The sequence below is a fragment of the Drosophila kikkawai genome, chromosome 3R, assembly GCF_030179895.1.
Source record: "Drosophila kikkawai strain 14028-0561.14 chromosome 3R, DkikHiC1v2, whole genome shotgun sequence".
NCBI classification, from domain to species: Eukaryota; Metazoa; Arthropoda; class Insecta; order Diptera; family Drosophilidae; genus Drosophila; species Drosophila kikkawai.
Genome location: NC_091731.1, coordinates 8,951,955 through 8,979,416, shown reverse-complemented (window position 1 = coordinate 8,979,416; position 27,462 = coordinate 8,951,955). Strand labels below are relative to the sequence as shown.

At 43.1% G+C, this 27,462-nt stretch overlaps 2 protein-coding genes and 1 long non-coding RNA gene across 4 annotated transcripts in view; 1 reads left to right on the top strand and 2 right to left on the bottom strand.

The window, feature by feature from the left end:
• Nucleotides 1–4,474: 4,474 nt before the first annotated feature.
• Nucleotides 4,475–5,043, top strand: LOC108081769 (uncharacterized). Its single transcript, XM_017176971.3, has 2 exons — nucleotides 4,475–4,635; nucleotides 4,696–5,043. The coding sequence occupies exons 1-2, from the start codon at nucleotides 4,536–4,538 to the stop codon at nucleotides 4,863–4,865; spliced, it is 270 nt and encodes an 89-aa protein (XP_017032460.1). The 5' UTR covers nucleotides 4,475–4,535; the 3' UTR covers nucleotides 4,866–5,043.
• A 6,795-nt stretch (nucleotides 5,044–11,838) lies between these two features.
• On the bottom strand, nucleotides 11,839–13,065 carry LOC138928962 (uncharacterized). The gene is made up of 3 exons (XR_011445371.1): nucleotides 13,011–13,065; nucleotides 12,136–12,542; nucleotides 11,839–12,077 (listed from the first exon to the last, which is right to left on the bottom strand). It is a non-coding gene; the product is annotated as an uncharacterized lncRNA (long non-coding RNA).
• Nucleotides 13,066–13,178: 113 nt separating this feature from the next.
• Naam (Nicotinamide amidase) overlaps nucleotides 13,179–27,462 on the bottom strand; it is a 32,168-nt gene continuing 17,884 nt past the window's right edge. For both annotated transcript variants that reach the window (XM_017176996.3, XM_017176997.3), the window contains exons 3-8: nucleotides 25,785–25,951; nucleotides 24,711–24,897; nucleotides 16,016–16,120; nucleotides 14,961–15,095; nucleotides 14,445–14,885; nucleotides 13,179–13,814 (exon numbers count right to left, since the gene is read on the bottom strand). In XM_017176996.3, the coding sequence (XP_017032485.1) occupies nucleotides 13,695–13,814; nucleotides 14,445–14,885; nucleotides 14,961–15,095; nucleotides 16,016–16,120; nucleotides 24,711–24,897; nucleotides 25,785–25,870 (1,074 nt within the window). In that variant the 5' untranslated portion in view covers nucleotides 25,871–25,951 and the 3' untranslated portion in view covers nucleotides 13,179–13,694. The remainder of the gene's footprint in view (nucleotides 13,815–14,444; nucleotides 14,886–14,960; nucleotides 15,096–16,015; nucleotides 16,121–24,710; nucleotides 24,898–25,784; nucleotides 25,952–27,462) is intronic.

Here is a 27,462-nt window from a genome sequence, read left to right as displayed (position 1 = left end):
CGGTTTAGAATAAAAAAAAAAAATGAGTTGTAAATGTCAAAAGCGTTTGGAGGATGCCATAGACAATTTTCAAATGCTGGCAATCTGCAAAGCAATTTGAAGAGAAATGAAAATATGCGCAATAATTTACACCCTAGGCAATTTTTTTTACGCCAAGCCATGTCTCTTACTATATTCGATTTCTACCCGGTACTCGTGGATCGCCAAGGTATAATATGCTACCGAAATGTTTCGATACCTTTCAGTAGTTTAACTTTCTTATACCGTTTAAATAACAACGAAACTATATGTTTGTTAACTTTATTCAAAATGAATACTGTATTTATCCAGGTCTGTTTTACTTTTCATTATTTTTCAGTAATTGTATATATTTTTTATGATTTTAAAATAATTTAACTCTGATAAAAAATATATGCGCTAAAAATCGTTCATGCATTGCACTGCGATGACTTAAAATTGATTTAAATCATATAACATATATGTATACATCGATTAGTTTATTATATATGTACATCCAATGCTGTGACGAAGCAGTCATCCTTTAAATCAATTAGCATTTTAATGGAGTTACTGTGAAAATAAAAACAAAATCGATACAGACACCACTAGTCCAATGGTTATTGAATTAAGTGTTTGCAAACTTTAAAAACGAGAGTCTCTCTGGTAAAAAAAATACTAGAAATGGATTCTGGTTATTTTAAATATTACTAAAAATGTATAAATAGTTTCTAGCTTAGGCTAGAACACAGTTTAAATCTGGTTTTAAAACCTTTGTTAACTTTGAACTGTCATCAATTTTGCAGATTTCAGGGTAGAGCATCAGAGTTACCCTGAAACATCGCATGGCAAGCTCCAAAATTCCCAAAAATGAAATTACATGTGCAGCAGTGGGAAGCCTGCAGAGGCAATGTGATTATGGGGTATCACCGAGTCGAAAATCGAGGCTGTAGTATCGGGCTCTAACTCGCTTTGCCGCTCTCTCGCTGCTCGTGGCATGACAACTCTTCAGAGGGCGAATGACGATTGTGATGGCCACCCATGTGTGTTTTGGCTGTAAGCAGCTGTCAGTGATTTCTGACAAATTGATTTGACAGTCGACAGGCGACGGGCTGCGGAACGGAGCGGCGTGCGGAATGCGGCCGAACTTTCGGCCATATCAGGCGGCAAGTCTCGGGCGCGTGTGCTAAAAAAAGATGAAAGCCGCTGCCGTTGCTACCACTTTTGTTGCCATGTCTATGCGTGGGGGAGTCACGGGAGTGGGAAGGTTGAGGATTGAGGGCTGAGGCCGGGGCACAGGCTGGTAGGAGAGACCGGAGAGAGAGGAGAGGCTGGGCGGCTCTCCTAGACGAAAGAGAAAGCAGCGAAGTAAAAGGCAACCCAAAGAGTTGTTGGCCCAAAGAGCGAAGCGTGGTGAATTTTTTATGCTGGCTGAGCTGGGTCTGTGTGTATATGGATTTGTTATTGTCCTTTTACCCTACAGGCCAAGGAGTATCCCGCCAAAGTAGTCCGAAAAAAGATTTATATTCAGATTTAAGAGTATGTTGTGGATATTCCGGGCTCAATTTCACATATTAATTAATTTTATTCAATGAAATATTAATATATGCAATGTGGCTGCATTTTTATTCCAACTACGAGATAATTGCCTTAAAATGCACTCCATATCAGTTTTCAATTTGGAAAATTCTTCCTTTATTCCACAATAACAACGGTTAAAGTTTCGGCTTCGGCTTTAAAGGACTTTCCAGGAAGCACCCCGTTTGCCTGGCTGGCAAAATTTACTTTGCTTCTGGATGCCAGTTAGTTACCTGCTGCGCCGGGCTCCGACCAGTAACTTTAGCTGCTGCTTGATTGACGTTCCAACTGATTGACTAGACTAGTGACTGACGGACTGGACTGGAATCGGAGGGAGCCCGGAGTTCGCGGGGAGTCCCTTGCAGCATAACAAATGGTTGAGGAGCTCGGGAGGGGACTTTAAACAGGCATGGGAAAATGCCATTAGATGAGCAGCTGCCAACGTCAGTGAACGGCGTCTCTCACTTGACAGTTTTATTTATAAACTGTGCAAATAAAACTGTAAATCACTAGGGACAACACACCAAGGAAAGTGGAAATGGAAAAGTGACCTACATAGATGGCGGCGGGCAGCGCCGAAAAAAAATAAACGAAAAATAAGCCAGCACAGTGGGAAAACGAGAACGGGCGATGCCGCCACAAATCAAACAATTAATTTTACTGTCTGAAATTCCAGCACTAAATCAACAGCCAAACAATTGAACCATTTAACTATGTAAATAAAATTAATGCTCCCTGAAAGTGGAGGCTGCTCGAATGGGACTGGGACTGGGCGGATTGCAGGATGGCAAGGATATCGGACAGTGCCACCTTATGCCGCCAGCGAAGCAAAATATCCATTAAAAAGCAATCAATATATGGAAAATAAATGCCAGTCACTTTTCCTTTTCGGCTCCACCATTCGTTCTCATCTCATCTCATTTCATTTCATCTTGTTAAGAGCCTCTGCCAGCCGCATAATCTGAATTTAATTTACCCCCGCAAAGCACACACACACCCGCAGCACAACAAAACACAACAACAAGAAAAGAAAAACAGCTCGGCAGCAAACAAAAATTGAAAAATGTCAAAAACGAAAATGAACTTTCCAGGGGGTTTTCAGTTTTCAGTTCGCTGTTGCTGTTGCTGTTGGTGGGCAAATGAATGGCCATTAAGTAGCACACCCATAGAAAGGACCCAGAAAGGACCCAAGAACCTCAAGCTCAAGGTGAGTTTGCCAGAGCGAGATGGGCTCACGGGAGAAAGAAGGAGAGAGAGAGAGAGAGCGCAAAGCAGCCGAAAATATTCCACAGTGAGTTGCCATTTTTGCTGCTTCAACATAATTTGTATGCCCCAGCCCAACCCAGCTCAGCCCAGCCTCCATTTACCCCTCGGCCCGTTGCCAACCCCCCTTGCACCGCTCCTTTTCTGACCTGATTCTGGTGACGTCATTCGGGCAGGCCTCACTGCGAATACGTAATGTGCGAATCGGGCTGCATTAGACTGGGGAAGAGGCTGGCGAAGCGACTGGATAACTTGATTAAATAGGAAGTTGGCCCGACGAATACGCCATTTGTTCGAGTACAATGGAGCAGCACAAAAGGTAGGGCCATCAGACTTCGTTTTAGTGGATTTTTTTGTAAGTCCAGCTTCTATCAGATGAAACTGGATTAATTTTATTCATTTAATTATCATATTCAAGTAAATAGAAAAGCTTTGTTATCAGTAAAGATAAGTATTGGCTTTTATAAGACACAAATTATTCACAGGGATCTATCCCTTGTTCGTGCTATAGATGGTCGATTGCCAGCTTGCTCCACTATTTGATGGGAAATGCCTTTGACCAGCCACAAATCCGATATCTTCAATTTTCAGCTGCAGCTTCGTGGGGAACGAGAAACGTGGCATAGAATAGGAGCCAACATGCAACTTCCAAGGCAGCGAGAGAACTGACAGCTGGCACCAACTTATAACTCAAAGTGCTGTGGATCCGGGGGGCGGCCCTGAGGCAGCTACCCTCGAATAAAAACACACACACGCGCTTTCACTGGGGCGGCGGAGTGTCGGTGAAAAGATACAAAACTTGCAAAAATAAGAGAGAAAAGGAAAAGTTTCAGTTACGTGCTGTTGCTTTTAATTGAATTTTTTTCCCACTGTAGCTTCTGCCGGCTCCCTAACTGGCCAATGGTCCAATGGCCTGACCAAGCACATCCGCCCCGCCACTTCCGCCACCCCTCTAGCCCAGCCCCCTGGTTTTCACCCACTACTGGCGGGAAGGGGATACCTCTCCTTTTTCCAGAACCAACAAACACGAGCAGACTCCTGCTGGAGGGCAGTTTCCTTGTTATTTCCAACGCGCTGCCAAGTCGCAAGTCCTTAAGCGGTTTATTTTGCTTCACACTGATTTGCAGGCAACGGAGGTGTCTCGAGGATGGGTCCTATCCTTCTCCTTCCCTGTACACTTTAAATTAAAAATAAGGATTATTGCAATTTAAATACAAGTTATGCGAGTTATTTTAAAAAGAATGAAGGAAAGTTCAACCTGACCCTTTGTAATCGAAAAAGTAGAGCCTTGCATTGAGGTAGATTTGGGAAAGGAAAACTTTTATTAGCATTTTAGATAATACACAAAAGTACTTTAGATTGCAGATTGATTAAAAATGAAGCTCCAAAAAGTTATAAGGTTTTTTTTTAACTAAAGACAGTAGAAAACTCTTTTCGCAGTGCAGCTTCCCTCGATTTTGTGCTGCCGGTTTTTATGCAGCAAGTTTTTAATTAAGAAGTTTCCATTTAACATTGCCCATAGACTGCACTTGGCTCTCCAAAAGGGCATTATCATAATAATTTACTCACTCACTTAGCGGGCATCATGCGGAGCAGGGCAGGCTGCTCCACCCGGCTCCCACTTCCCAGAGCTCTCGGTGTCAGTGAGTTACCTTTCAAGCTCACCTTTATGTTTTTAAAATCAGAGTACTGGAAAAATGTCAAATCAATTGCCCTGTCTGTTTTTCTTGCTCTTAATCACCATTTTGTTATTGTTGTTTGGAGGCTACTACACCTACAAGTATAAGAAGATAAACAGTAAGAACTGAACTTAACCCTGAGCCTGCTTTCCGATCCTGAAGCCTGATCTCCCCTCAGTTCTGGCGAGCTGTTACCATATGGGCGGGAAATGTCTGGAGCTGGAGAACTGCGAGGACCACCAGAGCAAGCTCCTGACCACTTGTGTCAACAAGCGGAAGGTGTGTTGCGTGAAAGAGACTGAGGACAAGCACTTGGAGTATAGTGAGGAATATGGTGAAGTGCCATGACCCATGGGCTTATAAATTGTATCTTTTGGAATAATCAAAGGAACAGCAATTTCTTCGACGGATATTTCTAAAATTATGTTTGTTTGTCATTTAAATTCGGAGAAGAAATCGCTCTCAGGCGGTCCTTTTTTTAAATTCAAGTGTTGTTAGCGAATTAAAAAGTCATAGTTCTGCACGATTTATCTTTGTTCGAATCATTGCAAAATCACGTATAAGCTATCGGATTTCCGTTCGTAAACAAATCAAAATTATTAAATTTCTCGTAGCTCTCAACATTTTTGCTGTCAGTGCTTTCACATCTCCTCCACTCGCAACGCACTCCATCCAATTATCCAGACTATCAATTCCACTAGTCCATCAATTGAATCGTTATGCCTGCGATAAGTTTAACATTCCGTCTGGCCAGCATCCTTTTATCCACCGACCACCAACCATCGACCCAGGAGCAGGGCTGGATTCTCCCCTCTGCCCACGCCGGAAGGCCCTGGGCTAATTTAGCCAGTTTGCTTTGCCATTTTCCCCACCAATAACACTCGCAACTCATTTGTCTGGGCCTGGGACTGCTTAGGCCAATCCATTCCCACCGGAGAGGATGGGCACTCGACGAGCAACACTTGGCATTGTCCCACACACAAGCCGCACCCCACTGCCACTGCCACTGCCACTGCCATCCATCCCTTCGCTGCCATTCGCCCGCCTCTAATGAAGCGCAAATGTTGATGTAAAAATTTAATTTAGTTCGTAACCCAACGATGCCGCACACGCAGGTCCTGGCGACTTACATGGCTGGGAAATAGCTGGGCGAATGGAATGTCCAAATGTTTATGCATCGTGTGGCGGAACGCGTGTTTACCTTCTAATGTGTGCGTGACATGGACCCATGGGTTATATACGCACACTCGGCCGTAGCTGACAGCATGCATTGGGTATTACGTATACGCAGTGCTGTCCTTCGGTGCCTCCGATGTGGCAGCACAAAAAATAATAAACGATGCCACCACGTACATGTATTAAAAACAAAGCGCAGCACACAGAAAACGCTGACAGGCCCTTTGCCTTGGACCGTTCCAGCTCCTGCTCCAGGAGTAACCTGCTCCTCCTTCTCCTCTTTCTCCTCCTCGTCCTTTGACGGCTCCCATGAAAGCCATGGATGCTGGGACGCCGCGAACCGGCAACAGAAGTCCCTTCCCTCACAAAGCAAAGCTAACAAACTGGGAACGGAGCAGGATAGCAGGCAGCGACCGGAAGGACTGGAGAGCAGTGGAGGGGACTGAAAGAGTTCGAAGGGGGCCGCTGTCACCCAGACATTCAATGTCGTTCGTTGGCTGCCAGCAATGTTTACCGGAACAGTGGCCTAAGGATGGCTAGAAATAAGATGTCCTAGAAAACTAATAACTAAAAGGAAATCCTTATCTTGCGAAAACAAGAAAAATGTAGGGATAATAATAAAACATTAAACTTTAAGGAAAATATTATCCATTAGTTTCATAAACTCTTGAATTGAAATTAGTTTTGGCCATACCGTCAGTCAGTGTCCAACGCAGGCAGGCAAAACTAACAAACGACATCGGCGGGACCGGCAAAGGACATGGTCCCCGGCACTTGGATGGGGTGAAAGTTTAGACCCTGCCCCCTCACTGCCGAAACACCTGCTCGGAGCTCCTTCTCCCCTGGTCGCCCTCTTGTTTATGGCTTTGTTTGCACTTTTGTTTATGGGTGTACATTTTAAACGCTATGAGCACCTGCTCCGCCATATGTGTGTCATGGCTGTATGGGTGTGTGCTTTGCGGCTTGTGTGACCGTTCCGTGACTTGTGTTTTGCCACACCACCGCCCAGACTGCTTCTGCTCCTGGGACGGCCACAAAACAGAGCTCCAGCTCCAGTGTCAGCTGACAGATGCAGTGATTTTAAGCGTCCATCAAAAGCTTCTCTTTGACATTTAATTGTTGCACATTGTTGTCGTTGGTGGCTGCCACCGTCGCCGCCGCCACTTTCGCATCAGCGGAGAATCACCGGAGAATCATCGCCGGAGTGCCATGTGCCTTGGTCATTGTTCCGTGGCTCCAAGGTGAGCTGCGAGCAGATTTAACACGGCCGGGCCATAAAATACCAAAGTCATGTGCTTTATTACACATTCAACGGCAATGCGGCAACGGCAAAGATTATACTTTCGAATACATCCGCAGAAATTCAGGTGTTCCGGGCATTGTTGTTAGAGGTGGGAATCAGAGCGTGACTCGGTTGGATCCTGCGTTTGCATTTGAGCTGGCAGCTTTAATTTGCTTTCCAGTGGGTTTATGCACGACATCCAGAGGATGAGCTGGTAACAAAAAAAAAAATTCTCCAGTCGAGAGAAGAATACGATTAATTAAACTTGAAATATTTCAGACCTAAATTCAGACTTAACTAGAAAGAACAGTTACATCTTAAAGAGAAAACCGGTGATCAGTGTTTAAAAGTACAAAATAAAATAGGAAATCTATAGTAATGTCTAAAAATTAATATTTTAAAATAGTATTCATATTATTTTTTTATGAATTTTAGGTATTTTTTTCTAGTGACCCAGAAGATAGTTTATCCACTCAACTGTAAGTGGGATACATTTTTCACGAAATATGAAAGTTTTTCTATTAAAGTTTAACAAGTTCAGGTGTCTGGCAGTCCTGCGCCCCTTTTGACAAGTTGTCCATCCTCTTGACACAGACACATGGCCACTTTAGCCTTGGTGGAAAAACTTGCAGAACTTTACACGTGTTGGCAAACGTTTTGTGGCTTTAGTTTTTTAATTTTTTTGTTGTCCTTTGGGTTGGCTTTGCCTAATTTCCAACTGTCACCCGGAGATGGCTTTTGGCCCCCGGACCCTCTACATACACACACACATAGACGCTCACATGCGGCCATTTTCTAATGGCCTCTTCGTGGTCAAGCATTTAAGCGTTGCGGGCCCGAGCCCCAAAAACTCGTTTAGCCCTCACCTTTGACTCTGTGTCACTTTGGTTTACTTTTGTGCAACCGCAAAAATCGTTGTTGCTGTAGGAGAATCCACACATACACATAAACACACACATCCATTTTCTCCCTCCCATACACCCATAGTTATCCGTGCACACAGATACACACCTTTCCTGACCATTTCGCACACGATGTTGCGGTCGTGTTGACATTTTAAATGCCTTTTTATTTGTCTCCCGCCTCTCCCCTCGATCCCGGGCGCTAATTTCAGTTCATTTGCACTTTAAATGCCGCAAATTTCGAGTTGACTTCGAATTAAATTGAAAACTATGGCAAAGTCTTTTTGAAATTGTATTTTAATAGAATTGTTTGTTTTACGGCTTTATATAAACTATGGAAAATATAGAAAAAGAATGCATTCTTATGCCAACATTCAAAATAATTTTATAACTTTTAACAATGCCACAAGAAGGCTTAGAATTTTACGTTTAAATATTTCTTAAAGGTTAATAATAATCTTAGTATACTTTAAGTCTTTCTAGTTGGATTTGAAATCTTTCTTATATCTCCATAGCGACATTTAAGCTCTTCATTCTTAAATCTCATATATGGCACAATCCTCCAGGCACTAACTTATCCTCTTTTTCTGACTTTCTCACTATCTCTTTCTCCCACTCTCGTTGTCTCTGTCTCTCATCCGCAACAGCTAGCCGCAGCCGGTGGAAAAGTTTTGCTGCAAATACAAAATATTTTCCATATTAGTTTGGAATTTTCTCCGCCATACCTCCCCCAGCGAGCCAGGGTTTTTCTGGTTTTTAGTGGCGGCATTAATTAAATTTTCATTTTCGTTTTCCCAAAGTATATTTCCATCTGTGCTATGGGAAAGCAAGGAGTTTCTAGTTTCCACTGGATTCGCTTGGGGACACTTTCGAATTGAATTTTCGGCAGAGTCGCTGCCTTTTGTTGCCGGGGCAATTAAAAGCGAATTTTCCGCACGCAGGACTCACAAAGCGTTTTGAATGTAATTAAAAAATATCACGTATACGACGCATGTGCCCCAAGGGGCCGATTTGCACGGCCTATTTATGGCCGACCAGCATGGCTATATTTTTTATCCCCCAAACACAGAAGGCGAGTAAGGAGCGAGTAATGGCTGATTGCCAAAGAAGCACGCACATTTTTCGGTATTTAATGGTAGCTGCGAGCGGGGCTCAGCTGATAATGCCGAATCAATTTGGACGATTCATTAGTCATATCTCCAAACTTTTCCCCCCGTTATTGTATTTGCTTTGCTCAATTAGCCCCCGCATCGTAGCATCTGCCAAACAATTAAAGCATATTCATTTTTCACTTAATCGATTTTGAGTGCCACCATCGAGACATTAGCGCCTGCCTGCAAGCTCTCCAATAAAACTGTCGACAAATTTTAGCACGCTGTCATGCATGGGAAATGGCAAATAATCAAGTAAACCAACTAGCAAATAAATAAATAAGTAAGCAAGTAAGACAAAGACAGCGACAGCGACAGCCAAAGATGAAACGTTCCCAGGCAAATATTTGTGAAATTCTAAACTGTAATCAGGCCAAAGTGATGGCGGCAGCACCAAGTGTGCTTAATGACAAAACTTTGCAAATCAGTAAAGCATTTTATTGCCACACACACTCCCATCCCAAGAACAGGCTCGAAGCGGGGGTGACACACATATATTTCTAATATGAAAACCTCATAATCACATCCTGCACAAATGCACAAACTTTCGCCCAGTCAGCCAGCCAACCAACCAGCCAGCATGGCAAACTCATTTGACTGCATTAGAATTAACATTTCGGTGCGACAGCAGCCACTTCCTGTCTGCTCCTCCTCGGCGACACACAAAGGGCAAAAACATTGCGCATACGACCCGTGCACCCATGCAAAGTTTTCCGCCCAACGCTCAGCTGCAGCTACGGATCCAGCATCTCAGATACAACTTCTCAGATACAGCTTAAACTTCTTCTCCTGCTCCAGTTTCAGCTCCAGCATATTTGTCGCTAAATCAGTTATGGAAGCCAAAAAACAACAAGGACCCTCTCAAGATTTTATCGCCCGCCGCCACCGTTTCGCCCCCTCGAAAGCCCTGGAACAAGTTCGTTTACCTGTGCAAAAATTTAATTACAACTCGCTTCGCCAGCCAGGAGTGCACAAAATTTTTCATATTCATAATTAAAACTTTTGGCCATGGCATCCAATCTAATCAGCGACCGAAATTTTCCGCAGCAAATTGGTTTGACATTTTCAGTTTATCCGCACCCCCGCAGCCTTCAGTTGCTGACGCCACTGCCGCTAATAAATAAATTATGATTTCAATAAGGTTTTCGCAGACAGCAGCGAGTGAAAAACTAATTTGCCGGTCCCGCCCCGCCCTTTTCACCGTCCCGGAAAAACGGTCAACGGCAGTCCCGCCATTTAAGCCCGTTTAGTTGTTTTAGGTGTTATTTTCGTTTAGTTGTTTGCCAGCCAGTATTGTTTTGTTATTAGCTGCTGTCTGGCATCTGAATTTCCGGGGAGACAGGCGGACAATACTTTAATATTTATAATATTTTATTTTCTTGGCAGCCTTTGCTGGCAGCTTTCAGCTTAATAATTCTTTTTAGCATAATACCAATGAGATGCACTAAGAAGGAGGCGGCTTGGGGAAGCGATCTATGGAGCATTTGGTGAGCTGTGCTTTTGCTTGGTGAAAGAGCATCCGGCTCGAAGGACCAAAATGAAAGAGCATCCAAATAAGAATATATATGTCTTCATTTGCTGAGTTAATATTTCAAACCGATTTTTATTCAATCAAATCCTAGCTTAAATAGCTAACATGAGAATGGAAATCTTGTCTTAGTTCTAGACCCGCGCATTGAACAGTTCTCGATCATGGGAAATACTCTAAGTGCGCTAAGGGAGCACACAACCCAGACCGCTCGCAGGAGGTCATATTTCGGGTTGCTTGTATTTACATAGACCCAAGTGGCGGTTGTACTTATAGATATGCACAGAAGTGCAGTGCACTGCTGCAGAGATTTAATAGCTAACAGATGCATCTTATCTATATACGTGTTCATGTGTGAACACTTGGTATATGGAAGTGAAGATTTTTAATTTTATATGCTTATGACAAAACGTATGGTTTTTAATGCTCAATTCGAATAATAATAATAAAACAAATGTTTAAAAAAAGTTTATTAAGACTTCAAATTATCCCTAATCCCATATGAAGGCCTTTATATAGTTAAAAATGGATTCTTGCTGATAAACCAGTCAAAATCACAGCTTCCTTCGAGAGACGTTGGCAGGCTAACTCGCGACGCCATCCGTTTGTTTTCCGATTAAGATCCAAGGAGCAACTGGGTGGTTCATCTGGTACGTGGACGCACACACTCCCAGCAACCACGAACAACAAGCTTAGCGCCTCAGTACAAGTTACAAGTCAAGCAGTCGCCTGCAGACAGCAGCTGGAGAATCTCCGGCTTTCCGGCATCCTGGATTCATCTGCATTCGACGCCCCCAAGCCCACACACAGGCGGAGGCAGAACTTGCAGTTCCAGGTCATGGACAAAATGGCGACGCCTACGCAGCAGCAGCGCAGGATAGATAGGATGTATGGATATAGAGTGAGAGTGCAAGAGAACTAACTGGTGGCGAGAAAAAATATGCGAGAATTTGCTGTTAAGAGCAAAACGCGAACGAAGCGCTCATGTCCGTATTCCATTTCCCTTGGTCGGTAGTCAGTCCTCAGCTCGTTGTCGGCAGTCCCTTGTCCGTAGTCCGTGGTCCGTGGTCCCTGTTCCGTGGTCCTTATTCCGTGTCCAAGTCCAGGCCTCTTGGCAAATAGCCAGCCGCACGTATGAGTGTGTATGTGTGTGTGCCTATGTGCGCCTGACAATAATCCAAAAGTTTTACAAGCAAAACGAGAGACCATTACATGGCGAAAGGACTGGCAGAGTCAGAGTCAGAGCCGGGACAGAAACAGAAACCACTTGCAAGCAATTTTCATCAGCGATTCCCCTCTTTTTTATTCGTCCTCCTCGCACGTGTGCGTGTGTGTCTGTGTGCGAGTGTGTGAGTGGAACATTCTCCAGTGCCGCTGACAGCTGGCAGCGTGTGGATTTCAGTGGCATGACCGCAGGAGATGCCGCCGCCGCCGCCACCACATCGCCAAGGCCCATCGCAGTAGCCAGCAACAACAGGAGGAGCAGCTCGGCCGACGCCATGACAACAAAAGTTTGGTACACTGCGGGAAAAATTATAGTAACTCTATTAAATAACAGAATAATTGTAAAAAAAATTACACCAACTCCATCGAATTTGAAGTGTCTGCCTTAATGACTAGCATACTTGTACTTCTTATTAGATTGTAACTTATTTTCCTCAATTCTTGTGTATTTACTTTTAGTATTAGACTTTTTTTTTAGTGCAACTCCGAGTCGTAGAACGGCAAACTAGGGCTGGAGCTAAAGTTCATTGTCTATGGCAGACGACGCCACAAAAGGTAAACGATTTGAGGCTCTGTTCCCGATCCGAATAAAAGACCAAAAGCCAGTAGTCCTCAGCCGGGAAAACCACACGGTGGGGTGGGGACTCCGGGTCTCTGGCATTCTCATCCTGGGTTCCTGCTAGGGGGAGTGCTTACCATAAAACTTGGCCAGGCTCGGACTCTTGCAGAGGCTATTGCCCATTTGGCAAATGGAAAAATATGCTGAAATGTGAAAAATAAAAAGTTTGCACTTTACACTGGGCACAATGCGGCCACGCCCACTCTCGCCCTCGCTTAGTAGCCGGGTGTTAATAAATTTAAAGTTGGTTTTAGTCGCCTGGCAGGAAAGTAACAGCCGGCAAGGCAACTTTCTCTTCCCTTTAACAAAAATACCAAAAATTGGTCAAAAACAAAAACCTCTGGCAGAGGAGGCGAGAGGGAAGGCAGAAAGAAAAAAACACAGACACATAAAACAGAAAAGTTTCTTTAAACGCAGCACGGATTGTTATTTCTATTTCCCCATGCCGCTCCAGAGCTGGAAAACTCGGAAAAACACGTTCAGAAAAGCTGGTTCGGAGAAAAAAAGCGTTTAACAGTCTGTGCCACACTTTCGGCCAGGACATTTATAAGGTTTGTTTTCAAGTTTTTGCTCCTCAACTGGCAATTCGCTTAAAAAGAACACGCATTTACTATGTATTCATCCGTCAAAAAGTGTACACAAAGTGGATAAAAGTGACCTGTATTGCTAAAGCTGCCGAGATATGGATGACAATATTGTTTCACACTCGATGTGTTTTTCATAAAGATACAGAACACTCTAAATATATTTTTTCTTTCACTGAAAAACACTCTCCTTCGTTTATTTTTCTTTCACAAATTTATTCGTTTATTTCCATTCCAACGTTGGGTAAGTACATACAATATTTTTCATTGAAGCTGTTTGTATTTTGTTCAAAATAAATAATGTTCACTACGTATATATTTGTTGTTTGTATAATATATAATATCAATTTAATTAAAACAGGTGCAGCGCACAACATTAAGAACCTTTAGTACTCTTTTGCTCCTGGAATTGCATTTGAAGGTGCTGGGGGATATAGAGAGCTCCGTAATACTTAAGCGTCATTTGATTAACCCTATTATCTCCGACGGCAAGATGGTTAGTACTGTAATGTCATGTAAAATCCACATGGATAACAGGCTTAAAAAAGAGGTTACCAATTCTAGAATGTCTTTAGCAAAAGCTAGCCAAACTACCGAGGCACTTCACAGGTGTTCTAAACTATTCTAATCGCTCTAACCGTTAACTACATAAAAGCCGTTGTCTTTTTCGAGTCCATGAACAGAAGCCTAGCGTGATGTTGAGTTTCGGGTTTAGTATGTGGGTCGGAATCCATTACGTTGCGAGAGAACCGAGTCGGGGCTCTTCAGCTCCATTGCCAGCTTGTAGCCCAGCTCGGGACGGCGATCTCGGCCCTCAGCCATGGCCTTGACCTAAAGAGATAAGGGTGTATTTTAAATGGTTGCTTTACAATAGTTACCATAATAATTTAGTTTGGAGTTTGCTAAAGTTTTAACTTAAATCGATTACGAAATGTGTCATAATTCGTTATTCTGGTTCAATAATGGTAGCCATTTTCTAGCCTTTCTTCGAAAATATCGATATACCCATGTATTGTTGCGATAAATCGATAGTTTCAATTTTTCAATTAAGTATATGGAATTTTGCCAAATAATAAACTAAGCTTATCATTCTTGGAAATTGTTATAAAGAGGTTATAAAATATTAAGTTAAAAAAGGTTTTAATATTATCGATGAAGTGTCGAAAAGTGTCGAATCATAGGCGACAAGACACCGAGTCTGAAGAATTTTGAATATTATCGATACAAGAAAAAAATGAAATATTTTTGTATTTTTGTTTAATAATTTCGATATTTCATGATTAAATGCGACATTTTTCAATTCAAATTTCGATATATTAAACGTAACGATATAATCGATATATTTCGATATGTTTGTCGATATTCTGAGCCATTTTTTGGCAGTGTTTAACTGGCAACAACACAGAGGTCCAGTTTTTTACCATTCTTATTTAATTCTTTGGAAGAAATGTCCTCACTCACCTCATTAGTGTGGACGATAACGCCGTCGCTAGTGTTCACCTTCTCCTTGGTGTGCTCAATGTCGTGCACATCCGTGCCCCGGCAGCAGTCGTCGATGAGAATGGTCCGGTATCCGGCGGACAGGGCATCCACGGCCGTGGCGCCCACGCACACGTCGTAGGCCAGTCCGCACACATAGATGTCCGTGGCGCCCTTCATCTTCAGCTGGGCATTCAGCGTGGTGTCCGAGAGCTTCTTGTTGTCCCAGAACACCGAGTACGAGTCCACCTCCGGATTGGTGCCCTTGTACACCTTAATGCCGTGGTCCACCACCTTGAGGTCCTTGTGCAGCTCGGCTCCCCAGGAGTCCTGTACACAGTGACGCGGCCACAGGCGCTGCTTCATCGGGGGCGGACCGGCGAAGATGACCGTGTCAAAGACCTGGGCAGAGTCCGCATCCAACTGGCGGGAGTGGGAGAAGCAGGAGAAGCATGTTAAGTGTCTGGCACTTCCGTGCAATTACCGTGGCTGTCTTACCGCCGACGACTCGTCCATGGCTCGCATTTTGACATTATCAATAAATGAAACATGATCGCTGGGATGCCAGTCCAGTGAGTAGAAGACGGCATCAAAGTCCACCGTATCCAGCAGCTTGTTGATGGGCTCCAGTATCTAAGGAAACGGAAGAGGGAGAACGGGGCTCTGGGGATGAGAGGCTGGCGGGAAGGTGGCACTTTCCTCACAAATTCAACTCGAGTGCCGAGTCCGTAATGCGACGAGACGGAAGTGCGTGTTATTAATTTTGACAAATTTTCATGTACCAGCCACAGACGATGTCAGTTGCCAGATGGAAATGGAAATGCGGCAGCGGCAGCGACAGTGTAGCAGAGTAGGAGGAAGTGAGAGGGAGCGAGAGATCTCGACGACTTCCGGCGTGTGTCGCAGCGCGGATGCGACTTAAGTAAAGCATATCCGCTTCCGCCCCTGCACTCTCGCCCTCCTCCCGCGACTCCTCCGCCTCGTTATCATGCCTCTGCCACCGCAGGATCTGGTATTGAGGTCTGACATCCCCCTTGGACCGGCTTATCCTCATCTCATCTGGAGCGGCAATGGCTTGGCTCTCATCCTGGCAGCAAGCTCGACCCGGAGCCCGAACCAAGGCCCTTCATTTTCATTTCTTGTTACGTTTTATTTTTTTATGTCCTTCCGTCGTCGCCGCTTACCGCACCTGTCGGGGCTAAGCTGCTGGCCAGGTTGCTGCCAGAACTCCACTGGCGAACAGTGATGTCGCCTTGGCTTATTTTAAAGCGAAATTGACGTTAAGAAAGACTATATATTAAGCCAGGCAATGCTAGCCTTTTCTATATATTCAAATTATTTTAAAGAGTGTTTCGGAAACCAAAATAATATTTATCTTAAAATAAATAAAATCAACACAAAATATTCTACATTTTTTTAAAACATAATTTCTTTCGTACTTATGCAAATGTGGTCTAATTTTCCATATTTTCCTTAGGTGGCTGGCAACACTGACTTACCACCCACGCCCCCTTCCCATTGGCACCCCTGCCATTTGTGACTCCGGCACTCACCTCGTGTCCTTGCTGCTGTGCACTGCAATTACTTATATCCAAGGAACCACTTATAAAATCATTTTGTACATCAACAATGAGGAACGCGTTCACCGGTCGCACAATCTGCCAGAAAAGAGAGAGAACGGGAAAGGGAGGTGGAAACCGTTAGAGCTGGGCAACATGAGCAGCCACGAAAAAACGTGAGAAAAGGAAAACAGGAGCAGCGACAACGGCACACAAAAAATGAAAGAAAATCGTAAGAAAAATTGTATGGGCCAAAGTAAGTGAAGCAGACGCCGCAAGGGCGGCGAGGTGAGGGTTTTTCTGGGCGGGCCCAAAGTACCTAAGCACAAACATGAAAAGCTAAAAAGAAAATTTGTATACATATATGGGCTCTGCATTAGCGGTGTATCAGAGTGTATGTGTGTGTGTGTGTGTGTCGGTTGATGAGTTTCTTTTTTCGCCGCCCTGCGTTATAAATGCGTTTTAAATGAAGTAAAAGCCAGTCGAAAAAAATGAGCGAATAAGAAAAATAGAAATCTTAAAGAACCCCTGGCAGAGTACCAACGAACAGGGAATGCTCTAGTGAAAATTTATAAATTATATTATATCCAAATAATTAATATTTCAGAACATCGATAAGCCTTTTCAAATATATTTAAAATTAATTATATTTCATATGAAATAAGCTTCGAAATAATTTTATTAAAAAGTAACACAATTAGAAATCGTTAAAGAGTTGAACAAATATTTAATTATTTGTGGAGATTTTTAAAACATTTTGATACATATATCCCATAGTTCATATATCCCATTTTTGTGGAAATATTATTTTCATCTTGAGTGCATTTTCTCTCATAAAAACTTTCTAAAAATTATATACAAATAAAGTGGAGTGAGCACCTAATCATGTCCCATTTTATAAATATTTTTATTTATTTATTTTTACTTTTCAGATACTTGAATAATTCTTACAACTAAAACCCTATTTGAACTGCCAACAACCTAAGCCAAACTGACAAGAATCAAACTAAACTTAAAATTCATTTTTATCCGCTGGCCAAACTTTAATAGACATGCATAATATCCTATTTTTAAGAGCATCTAAATTTCTCTCCTAGAAACACATACACACACGTAAGCACAGCACGCGCAGACACAGACACAGGGACAGGCAAACACACACACGAGGCGAAAGGCAGCTCGTTAGGTTGTCATTGCTATCTTGACTGGCAGCAGGAGCAGGAGCAGCAGCATCATCAACAGTGGCGAAAGCATCATCAACGTCCCTATCCCCGCTACCGCTCTCGCTCAGCCAGTGCCAGCCCCATGATCCTGCTCATCCTCATCCTTGTCGCTGGCTGTGGCTCACTGTAAGCTGATTATGTTCGAGCATATTTAAAATTAGTGAAGCGCTTTTAATTTGTTATTTATGTGCACGCTGATTATGAATGATTATGATCTATGCGCAAACAGAGGCGAGACGCAGTTGCAGCTCCTGCTCCTGCTCCAGCTCCTGCTCCTGCTGCTCCTTTTGATTTGTGTTGTTTGGGCTAGCAGGGCATTTAAAATATGTCATCCAGCTAAATGCCTTAAAGCGCTGGAACGTGAGCTGCAGCGGCCCGGCTCCGCAGGCAGGTGAACCGAAGGAGACTGGAAGGCGGGCAGACAACGCTTAAGCAGTTGATGATTTATCACCATGTTGGCAGTCGCAGTTGCCACTGGGATGCAACCACTTTGGATGCCAGGAGCGGAGTACGGAGTACGGAGTAGGGAGAGCGGAGCACGGGGTACACCGAGTCGAGAGGAAGTGATTTACATTTACATGGCGAACATTCTCAACATTTTGAGAATAGTTTCCAGCAGAGGGGAAGCGGAGATAATAGTCGGATCAAGGTAGTTAATGTATCAATTTAGCCCCGTTTTCAGAGCACCGGCTTCGAGTGCTTTCCGAATGTCTAAGTGAAAGGAAGTGCTGGGTAATTTGGGTTCGGGGAATTCCCTGGGAAGATTAAATGTCCGGGATATAGCTGGCGACAGTGAATAAGGAAGCCGGTAAAGGATCTTCAGCTAATACGATAATAACTCTCAACGCAGCGGCATCGTGCATATGCCGGTGAAGAGATTGTCTGCAACAAGTGTGGTTACGCATACGACACGTTGTCTCCGCAGCAAGATTTGTTGCTTTTACGAAACGTTCCTCCAGCATGACTCCAAACTCACTCAAGACATATACTGAAAACTGAAACATTTTGATCTGAAACTTTTGGTATTTCGTCAGTCTTCATTTAGAGACGCCCGAGGCCACTTGGCCCTTGTTAATTCAACTACAAATCAAAACCAGCCCCCCTTTAACCAGAACCCAACTCCAAACAATTAAGCCAGACACATTAGACAAGCCAGGGAGTTGATCCCAGTTGATAACTGGGGGCAAACATGGCCAAAGCCACAAAAGGCTTCGAACAACAGGCCCGGAGCCAAAGACTTGGCCGCAATTTGCACATCTTGCTCCTTTGCTCACCTCAAAAAACGAGGGCACCCCGGCATCCAATTACGGCCCATCTGGCGCAGATGCTGCCCAGGAGTCCGGCTCCTGGCTCATCATCATCGCCCATCATCTTTCTGGTGCTGCAAAACTTGGCAAATTAACATGCGCCCGATTCCACCAGTATAAACAACTGACCTCTGGGCCTTTGTTATGGCCTGGCTCATACACCCCCGAAACTCCCTCGCCGAAATCAACATCTTAATTTAAAGTTAAAACTATGAATCTCTGATGACGCAAGGGGAGTCCCAGTACCCCATCCACAGTTATGTTTCAGTTAAATTAATTATTGAAGTGGGTTTGCGGAGCGGAGGAACCACAGCTTCCACACTCGCTTCTGTGGGCAGGGGGCAAAGAGTTCTTGGCACCTTTCGGCTACCACAGCAAATCTTAAATTCAAATTACACTTCAGTCCCGGAACAAAAGGAACAAGTTATAGAAATAACTCTGCCAGATCCACACACCAAACTAAGGTGGAAGCGAAACTTTCCTCCGACTCCGCTCGAGTCGATTTCGAAATCAGTAAAACCCAGGGCGCCGACGTTTCTGGGGTTAGGGCTCATTCCTGGGCCGGATTGGGCTTCCCCCTCCCTCCCTCCTGGGCCAACTCCGAGTCAGCCAGGCAGACAAACTGTCAAAGTGTGAGCCAAAAAAGTTGCCAAGCTAAACGAGTGACGACGAGACGAGCGCCCCGAATCGAATGGAATCCAACTTGCTATTGAAGTATGTGCCAAAAAGGCGAACGTGCCGAAGCAAGGCCCAGCCCGGCCCAGACCCAGACGCCCTCACAAGCTATATATACAGCATATATGTATATGTGGTGTCACACATATACCCCACAAACGTGCACCTTTCGGGGCGGACGCGAGGAGGCAGGTGCTAAAGCAATTTCCGCTCCGAAATTGTTGCATAAGTTGGTCGGCGGCTTCCCAATATATGTATATATACACCGATATGTGCGGAGATATATGCACAGATATATTTGGCATAGGCAGACAGTCCTCATCGTCCTGACAGTTTTGTGGATTTGTGGGCTGAGCCGGGCTGGCTCTGCCAGTTGCTGGAAAATTACATTATACAATTTATGCGGCTGCCAGACGACGACAGCGGAGGAGTTCACCAGGAGTCGGAGCTGGAGCAGCCGAAGGTGGAAATTGCAGCCGCCAAAAGAAATGAAAACCAACTACAAATAAGCACCCAGAACTTCTGGGGTTATCGGGGCGAAAGGCGGCGCGAATTCCAGCACGACTTATGGATAGTGTGGAAATTGTTTTGCCTGAGCCGCTTTCGATTAAGGCAAAAGTTTTCGGAAAATGCTTTCCTGACAGGCGAAAGAGCATTACCTGGCAGTCGATTTATGGATTCTGTTTTCCCCTTATAAATTGTAAGGGTTTACTATCTTAACTAAAAGTTAATTAAATAGTTCTTTGTGCAGTATTTTATAGTCTATTATCAATTTTTAAAACTGATGAAACCACCTATAGGTCCTGGTCACCTTACTGACAGGAAAACAAATTGGCGGCCCTCGAATTTCGGTAAATTTACATTTCGGGCCAAGATGAATGGGGGCCCACCCTAGTTAACCTTCCATTTATCGTGTTTTTTCGCTGATTCCGTTCAAGAGCTTAAGAAATGGCGACTCATTTTTCAATAAAGTCCAATCAACTAAAACCAACTCTCAGACTGGTCAGTAAATCAATGAATCTTGTTCCTGCTCTCTCTGCCTGCGCCCCCTCGCCTCGCTTTCTGTTCATTTCCTGCGACTTTTTCGGGGTATGTTATAAGTCATTAACTTTCTAAATAATCGCCGCAGCGTGTCAACTTTGGTCGTTAAACTTTCATCAGTCGGCAGTTGGAACGGCAAACGGTGAGGGAAAAATCCAGCGACCAGCAAAAATTAAGCTCGCCGGGGGAAAAAGATGGAGAAGAGCCGGGAGACGACGGTGGAAAAACTGAGCGAAATTTATAGCACGATATTATTTTCCGCTCGATGAGCAGAGAAGTTGTGAGGCGACTTTTGGCACTCACTGTAATTCTCCTGCCGCCGAGATAGAGGACTCGCCGTGTCCTTTTCGGTGTCGGGTCGGTGTCGGTGTCGGTGCGTAACTGAGCACAAAAAAATGTGCCACATTTTGTGCCATAAATGAAGACATTATAAACGACACTGTCTCTGTGTGTGTGTTTATGTATCTGTATTGCTCACTTTCTCCATCTACGAGTGTGTGTGTGTGTGGGGGGGCCAAGATTAACGGTAGACACTGTAAGACACTTAAAGCTGTTGAAGATTTTTGAGTTGCTTTATAGCCAGGGGTTCAATGAACTATATGATGATGCCTTGTATGATATATGGGCGCCACTCCCACTTGCGCTGCCCACGCCAACGCACACTCGCTCATAAATACACTGAGGAAAAGTACGGGAGGGAGAAAAGTAAAAATTGAATTACATTTTCTTACATTTTGCAGACTTAAGCCATTAGTCGGTAGATTAATCCACATAAATCAAGAGGCAATAGCGGAATTTATAATCCCTTTTAAATATAAATGAGATACTTTTTACTCTCCGATATATTTCTTAGTGCATGTGTGTCTGCTACATGGGAGAAAACGAGCAGGTGAGGTGGCCATAAATTTATTATACGAGAAATAAAAGCAGTTTAAAGAAATGAAATATTTACGAACAAAGGCCCGAAATGAAAAAATGGTATGGCACAACGATGGTGGTGTACTTGTACATGGAAAGAATGGTCCTTTCAAGCGCCGCTCGCAGTCAATTGAGGGGACCGAAAATGTCAAAGGAAGGCATAAACAAAAGAAATAGATTCGCATTAAATAAAGTGCCAGTCCAGCGAGTTTATCAGGAAAACTCCTCGGCTGAATGTGTCCTTTCACCTTTGTCAATTAGTATTTTAAGTATATTATGTGTCCCGCCGGGAAGAAAGAGCAGGCTGGGACCCAAACTCGAAACCGAAATCAGGCCCAGGCTTCAGCTCAAGGCTTGTCCCTCGTCAAAACCGGGGACGGTTCGTTGTTGTTTCACAGAAATGCGAAAGCCGCAGCATTTCACGCTCGAGGCAACTTTATGCCTCGTCCTCTACCTTCCCTCTGTGCAGCTGGTTAAAAAAACATTTTCTGCACATTTAAGCACATAAATTACGCACTTTTGGGCAAATGCAAACACAATAAAAACATCAAAACGTAAGCGCGTCACATTGAATTATATATATAAATCAAAATTGGGGTAAATAATGGACCGGGCTCGCGACTACCTTTTACATTTAAATGAATTCTGGACACGCGCAATCACTCCATTGAGCTGCGGGCCTTCGGTCATATTATTTCCATAAATTTGCTTTCATTTCCATTTCCGTTTCCGCAACTTCAATCGATTTGTATGTGCAATCCCAGCACAGACACAGATACGCCGACACAGATACAGCTACACATATATAGAGAGCCGCAGGAGCCGCAAAATATTTAGCGACCGATGCAAATGATTTATGACGTTAATGTTCTATTTATGCGTTTATTTAATTTGCCTCTGCGGCTGTGTGTGTGTGTGTGTGTGTGTGTGCGGGCCTAAGTTTCATCCTCATAATTCTAAGCCCAACCCTCCTTCGTGGCCCTCCATCCGTTGATTTGTTTATTATGCAAATTTTTCGGCTTGTTTGTTGTTTTCCCTATTTTTTTGGCGCTGCGCTTGTCTCTCTCGCGTCCTTCCTGATTTCCCCGCCTCACGCTTTATGCAAACGTTAAACTGCAAAATTACCATTTATGCAATTCATGCGGAAATACAAACAAAAGTCAATTTTATGGGCCAGCATTTCTCTTTTTCTTTTCCATCGAATTTATTTTACTTTTTTTCTGGGAAAAACTGCGACTGCAGGCGGGGGAGGAGCCTGGCGTTTCGTTTGGGACTGTCATTTTTTAAGTGTTGCCGTTATTACAGTATCAGCTGCCGGAAGATTTCATTCGGCCTGCTCTTTTATGCGTTAATAAATTTTTTATACAATATTACGCAATTCGGTGTAAACGGGCGGAAGGGGCGGTACGTGTGGGCGGGGTAAATGGCATATCAAAAATAAAATGATTATTCTCTCTTCCCGCTTCTCAAATAATTTGTCGCGTGACAATGGAGGGCAGGACTCAACAGGCTACACATAAGCTGCCGCCAGCACGGCGTATACGTAATGGGCCGGGAGTTCAGATTTCAGGAGGTGTGTGCGTGTGTGCCTGCCCGGGTAGTGGGGATACCGGGTCATCAAAGTTGATGCCTCTTTGCCATAGGTGGGATAAATAAACACGCTGCTGGCTTACCATAGCCATAGCTCGTAAAGTTCTAAAAATAGGCTTAGAATAACAGGAGGTGCCATCAAAATGTTATAAAACTTGCACATCAACATTTTACATTACCCATTTGGGGTTTCGGCAATAATTTGAAAATTTCTAATGAAGCCATAAGAAGCCATTAGAGAACATAGCTGTTAGAGCTCTTAAATTGTAATTAGAGTAAGATTCTTTCTAAAGGAACTCAAGCTATCATTTGTATTTAATCTTAAATCTGTTTTATCTCTTAAACATGAATTACTATATAAAAGATACAGCCTAAGTCCCAGCTCTTTCATTTTATTATTTATAATTAGTAAAATAGTTCACCTTACTCACCTAAACTATAAAAATATATAATGGAATTAAATAACTCAGAACAAACCTTAATTATCGAACGAATCAGTTATCAGTTACTCAAAGTAAGAGGAATTTTTGAAGTATGTTTAGAGAAAAAATTCAAACCGAAATATGATTTTTAAGCTTGTAAAAATACTACAACTAATAATTGTTTCATAAAGTTTTCCCAAATATTTTATAAGCAAACTAAAGTTTTTTGTCAAAGCATTTGAATAAAATGTAAAACTTATTTCGAAATTTCAAGTGGCTTAAAGAAAGCCGCAAAATAAAGAAGTCCCTACAAATTTGTCCCATCACGTACGCAATTTTATGGCAGCGACTGTGGCAAACAAAGTTGTGATGCCGAGATGGAGATGTGCACAAGTCATAGACTACGACAATAAAATTATTTGAAATTTTTTGTTCATTTCTATTTTAATATGCCGGGAAGATGTCTGGAATGCAACCGCCCAGCGCGTCATCTCTTTAAGTTTCCTACCCCAGTTCTGTGGCATTTTATTTGTCACGCGTTTTTATCACTTTACGTGCGGAGTGTGGCCACTGTCTGTGTATGTGTATGCGAGCATAAGTGTGTGTGTGTGTGTCAGTGTATCTGTGTGAGGCAGTCCCAGCATCGGATTATCACATTTGCATATGCCGTCGACTGCCACAGCCCCTGACTGTTTCTTCGTGACAGGCCAGTCCCGACAGTGGGGCAAAATAGTATAAAAAGTGTAAATAATTTGGGTTTCTGATATCATATTTTTAAAAAAGGTTCTTAGAATTATGAATTGAAAATCTATATTTGTTGTGAAATTTTAAATGAGAATATGTTTTTAATGTTTTCAATTTATAATAAGAAATTTAAATACGGTCTTACTTTTTTTATAAAAATTAGAATAAAACTATAAATAAATTTATATAGATTAGATTGTTTATGTAATAAAAAACTATTATTTTTCAACAAAAAGATTTGAATACTTAAGTGACACACTTCCAATGTAATCCCACTGTGCAGAGTCCTGATGATGATGATGGAAGTGGATGTGGAAATGGAAGTGGGAATGGGACTGCGGATGGGAAATACGAAATGCGGAATGGAAATGATGATGAAAGCAATCCCCCACACACCCACACACACCGACGAAGCCCCATGACGTGTGACATTCGCTGTAAGCGACATTTTACCGCTGCCCAAACCCCAAAATCCCAAGGATGAAAAACCCCCTCGGAAGTTCTGGGACTGGGACTGGGACTGATCAGGATTGAATTACACACACAATCCGAGTACTCGGCCACTTTGATTGCAAATTTTAGCTCCATGTGTGCGAGTGTGTGTGGTGTGTGCGTTGGGGGAAACATGTTGACAAATATTTTATTATCACATTTTTTTATGATTTTACGAGTCCCCGGATATGAATCACTGAATAACGCAAAACGTAAACCGCAAAACAAGAATCCATAAATAGTATGGGATGTGCAGTGTGTCCCGAATTCGGCTCACCGTTTTTATCCACTGGTTCCAGCAGAATTTAAACTCCTCCCGGTCGATGAAGCCATCGCCATTCGTATCGAACACGGCAAAGATCTGCTCCAGGCGCTCCGGGGGCACATCGTAGATATGTCCCTTGTCGTTCCGGAAAAGGGCACGGCAGATGAGCGAAAACTCGGACAGATTGAGGCGATCATCGCTGTGAAAAGGATGTTCAATTGGGGTTAAAAGAGGAAGTTAAGATGGGAAAATGTTGTGGAATAATAAAAACAAACTAAAGTTTCATTTCCACTAAATGTGAAAAACTACAGGGCATAAAATATTTCAAGACATTGACTTCAAATAAAAAATAATTTCATTTTTGTATATTATTATAATATATATTTTTTAGCAGTTAACTCTTATTAAACTCATATTTTTTGTTAGTTTACCGCCACTCATTCATTTTTATTATAACACTTAATGTCAAAACTATTGGTAGTCTAAATCGCACCACTTAAAATCACTTTAAAATAATGTTTTTTATCTTCTGTATAAAAAGTTGGGAGGTTTTATCTATGCGCGATTCACAATTTACGGAAATAAATTATTTTACCTTGTGAGAAGAGATGTATTCACCGCTGCTTTTTTCATTTGCATAAACTGATTTAATATTATAAAGTGTCGCGCATAAAACTTTTCCAGTTGTCAATTAGAATTAATGCATGCAGGATGTTAAATAGGTCATTTATTTTTGCACTTCATGCCACAAAACTTGCATATAGCCAATAGTTTTGCGACTGCAACACTTAAATAATTCGAAATGCCGATTTATTTATTTATATTATCAAATGTCGAATATGCTATGAATTTGTTTTTAAACGCATTTAATGGTTCGTGTTTTTGTTTTGTCAAATAATCTACTTTGCGGCTTGCGGTGTGACAGTTTTCAGCAGGCCAAAAAAAACATATACGTATGTAATTATATAAAACCGATAGCTAGTATTTGAATTTAAGATTATATAACTTCACGATTAATATAAATAATTGATTAAATATTAAGGGAATTTCTGTATTCTACTGGAAAATTCACCATCACTCACTCACCCGTCTTTGTCAAATGCCGTGAAACAGGCATCCATTGCTGAACCGTTTGAATCTTCGATGACAATTGGCGGTGTAGGTGAATCCATAACGGCGTCGATGTTGCCAACGTCCAAACAAAGCCAACAAATCCAACAGCCAACTCTCACTTAATGAAGCTCCGCAGCCAGCTGCAAGTTAAAGTGAAGCCATCAATAATAACAACCGCACACAGCCAGACACACACCCCGGCGCACACGTAAACACCCGGGGAAGCTACATATTTTCCTGCCGCTTTCCCAGCCAAGCTATTTTCCTGCCTGCCACCCACCGAGTCGTCGCCCACTCACTGTCTCGCTTTCGCTCTCGCTCTCGCTCGCTCCCGCGGTGTGCTCTGGGCCCGGCTTAGCCTGCTCGGCTTGAACGCTTGCCAGTTACTGAAAAACAGGCGTTCTCGCTTGGCGCTTCTGCTGCCATTCCGATGGCCAAGCGTCGCTGATTTTCGCCTTGCCATAGATTTATCGAATAAACAAACACTCGTTCCGCCCGCCCGCACTTGTACCATTGTCATGGCGACGACGTCATCTTGCGGTTTATTTTATTTATTTGATTTTCACCAGGCAAGCGGACTCCCAGCGCCCCCATTTCCACTTTTCCGCATTTCCCACTCACACGCCGCCCACTCTAAGCTTTTGTGGCGGCACCCGCAGACGATTACCTGGCGCTTTTCCTAATCAAAAAGTGCGCATTTTACACTGCAATGGTGCGGAAATAATGAACCATTTTTGTTTTATGACTAGAAATAGTAAGAAGGGTACCAAATTTAATTTACATAACTTACCTCTTAGTATATCGAAAAAACCCGTATTCCCCCTCATTTAGCTTTGCTCTTGCAAAATAATGCTTTTAGAATTCTCAAGAACAAATTCAGATCTTTGTTTTTATAGCAAAAAGCTTATTTAACATTTATAAGTAGTTTTTTTTTCTCTGCATATGCAGTGTTTTCCGGTAGCTTCTCATCGGGTTTTCGGGGCAGAGAGTTAATGGCAGGACACACCAACCTGGAGGCAAATGCGAAAGTTTTTGACATTTAGCCCCGAAATGCGGGCCTCCTCCTGCCGCTGTCGCAAGTCACGACTCGCAGTTGATTGTTGCGGATATGTGAGAGCGTTTTGAAAAGCGTCAAATAAGTGGAAGAAGTTGAAGGATCGAAAGGAGCCAAAGGAGCAGAGCCGGAGCCAGTACAGTTGTGCACGGGGTTCATGAGTTTCCGAGTTTCTGAGCCACCTGCTAACAAGGCCAATTGCTGTGGCTGCTTTGGCATTTCTGAGTGATTTCTTCACGCTCAAGTGTCAACTTTTCATCCAACTTAACAAGGTAACTCCTCCCTTGCACTGTCAGTGTTACCCACAAACCCTGCTTTTCCACCCCGTGTCTTTGTTATACTTTCCTTTTTGAGATTTTAGTTTTTAAGCCCGCTCTTGGTTTTCTTTTATTTGAGTTTCGTTTAACTCGAAAACAGAACAAAAAAAGAATCATCCTTCTCTGCATACATTTACCTGCAGCTTATAATATTTCCATTTTCCATCTGCCCATTTCCCAAGGCCCAAACCCCTTTGTCCCCCTTCCCACCGGCAGCCGGTGGTACAATAAGCCACAAAGCCATAGATTTCCATTTAACTTTTAGTCCTATTTCATCCAG

Coding starts and splice junctions, on each gene's coding strand:
- LOC108081769 (XM_017176971.3), top strand. CDS start 4,536: ATGTCAAATCAATTGCCCTGTCTGTTTTTCTTGCTCTTAATCACCATT. Junction 4,636..4,695: donor CAAGTATAAGAAGATAAACA/GTAAGAACTGAA, acceptor ATCTCCCCTCAG/TTCTGGCGAGCTGTTACCAT.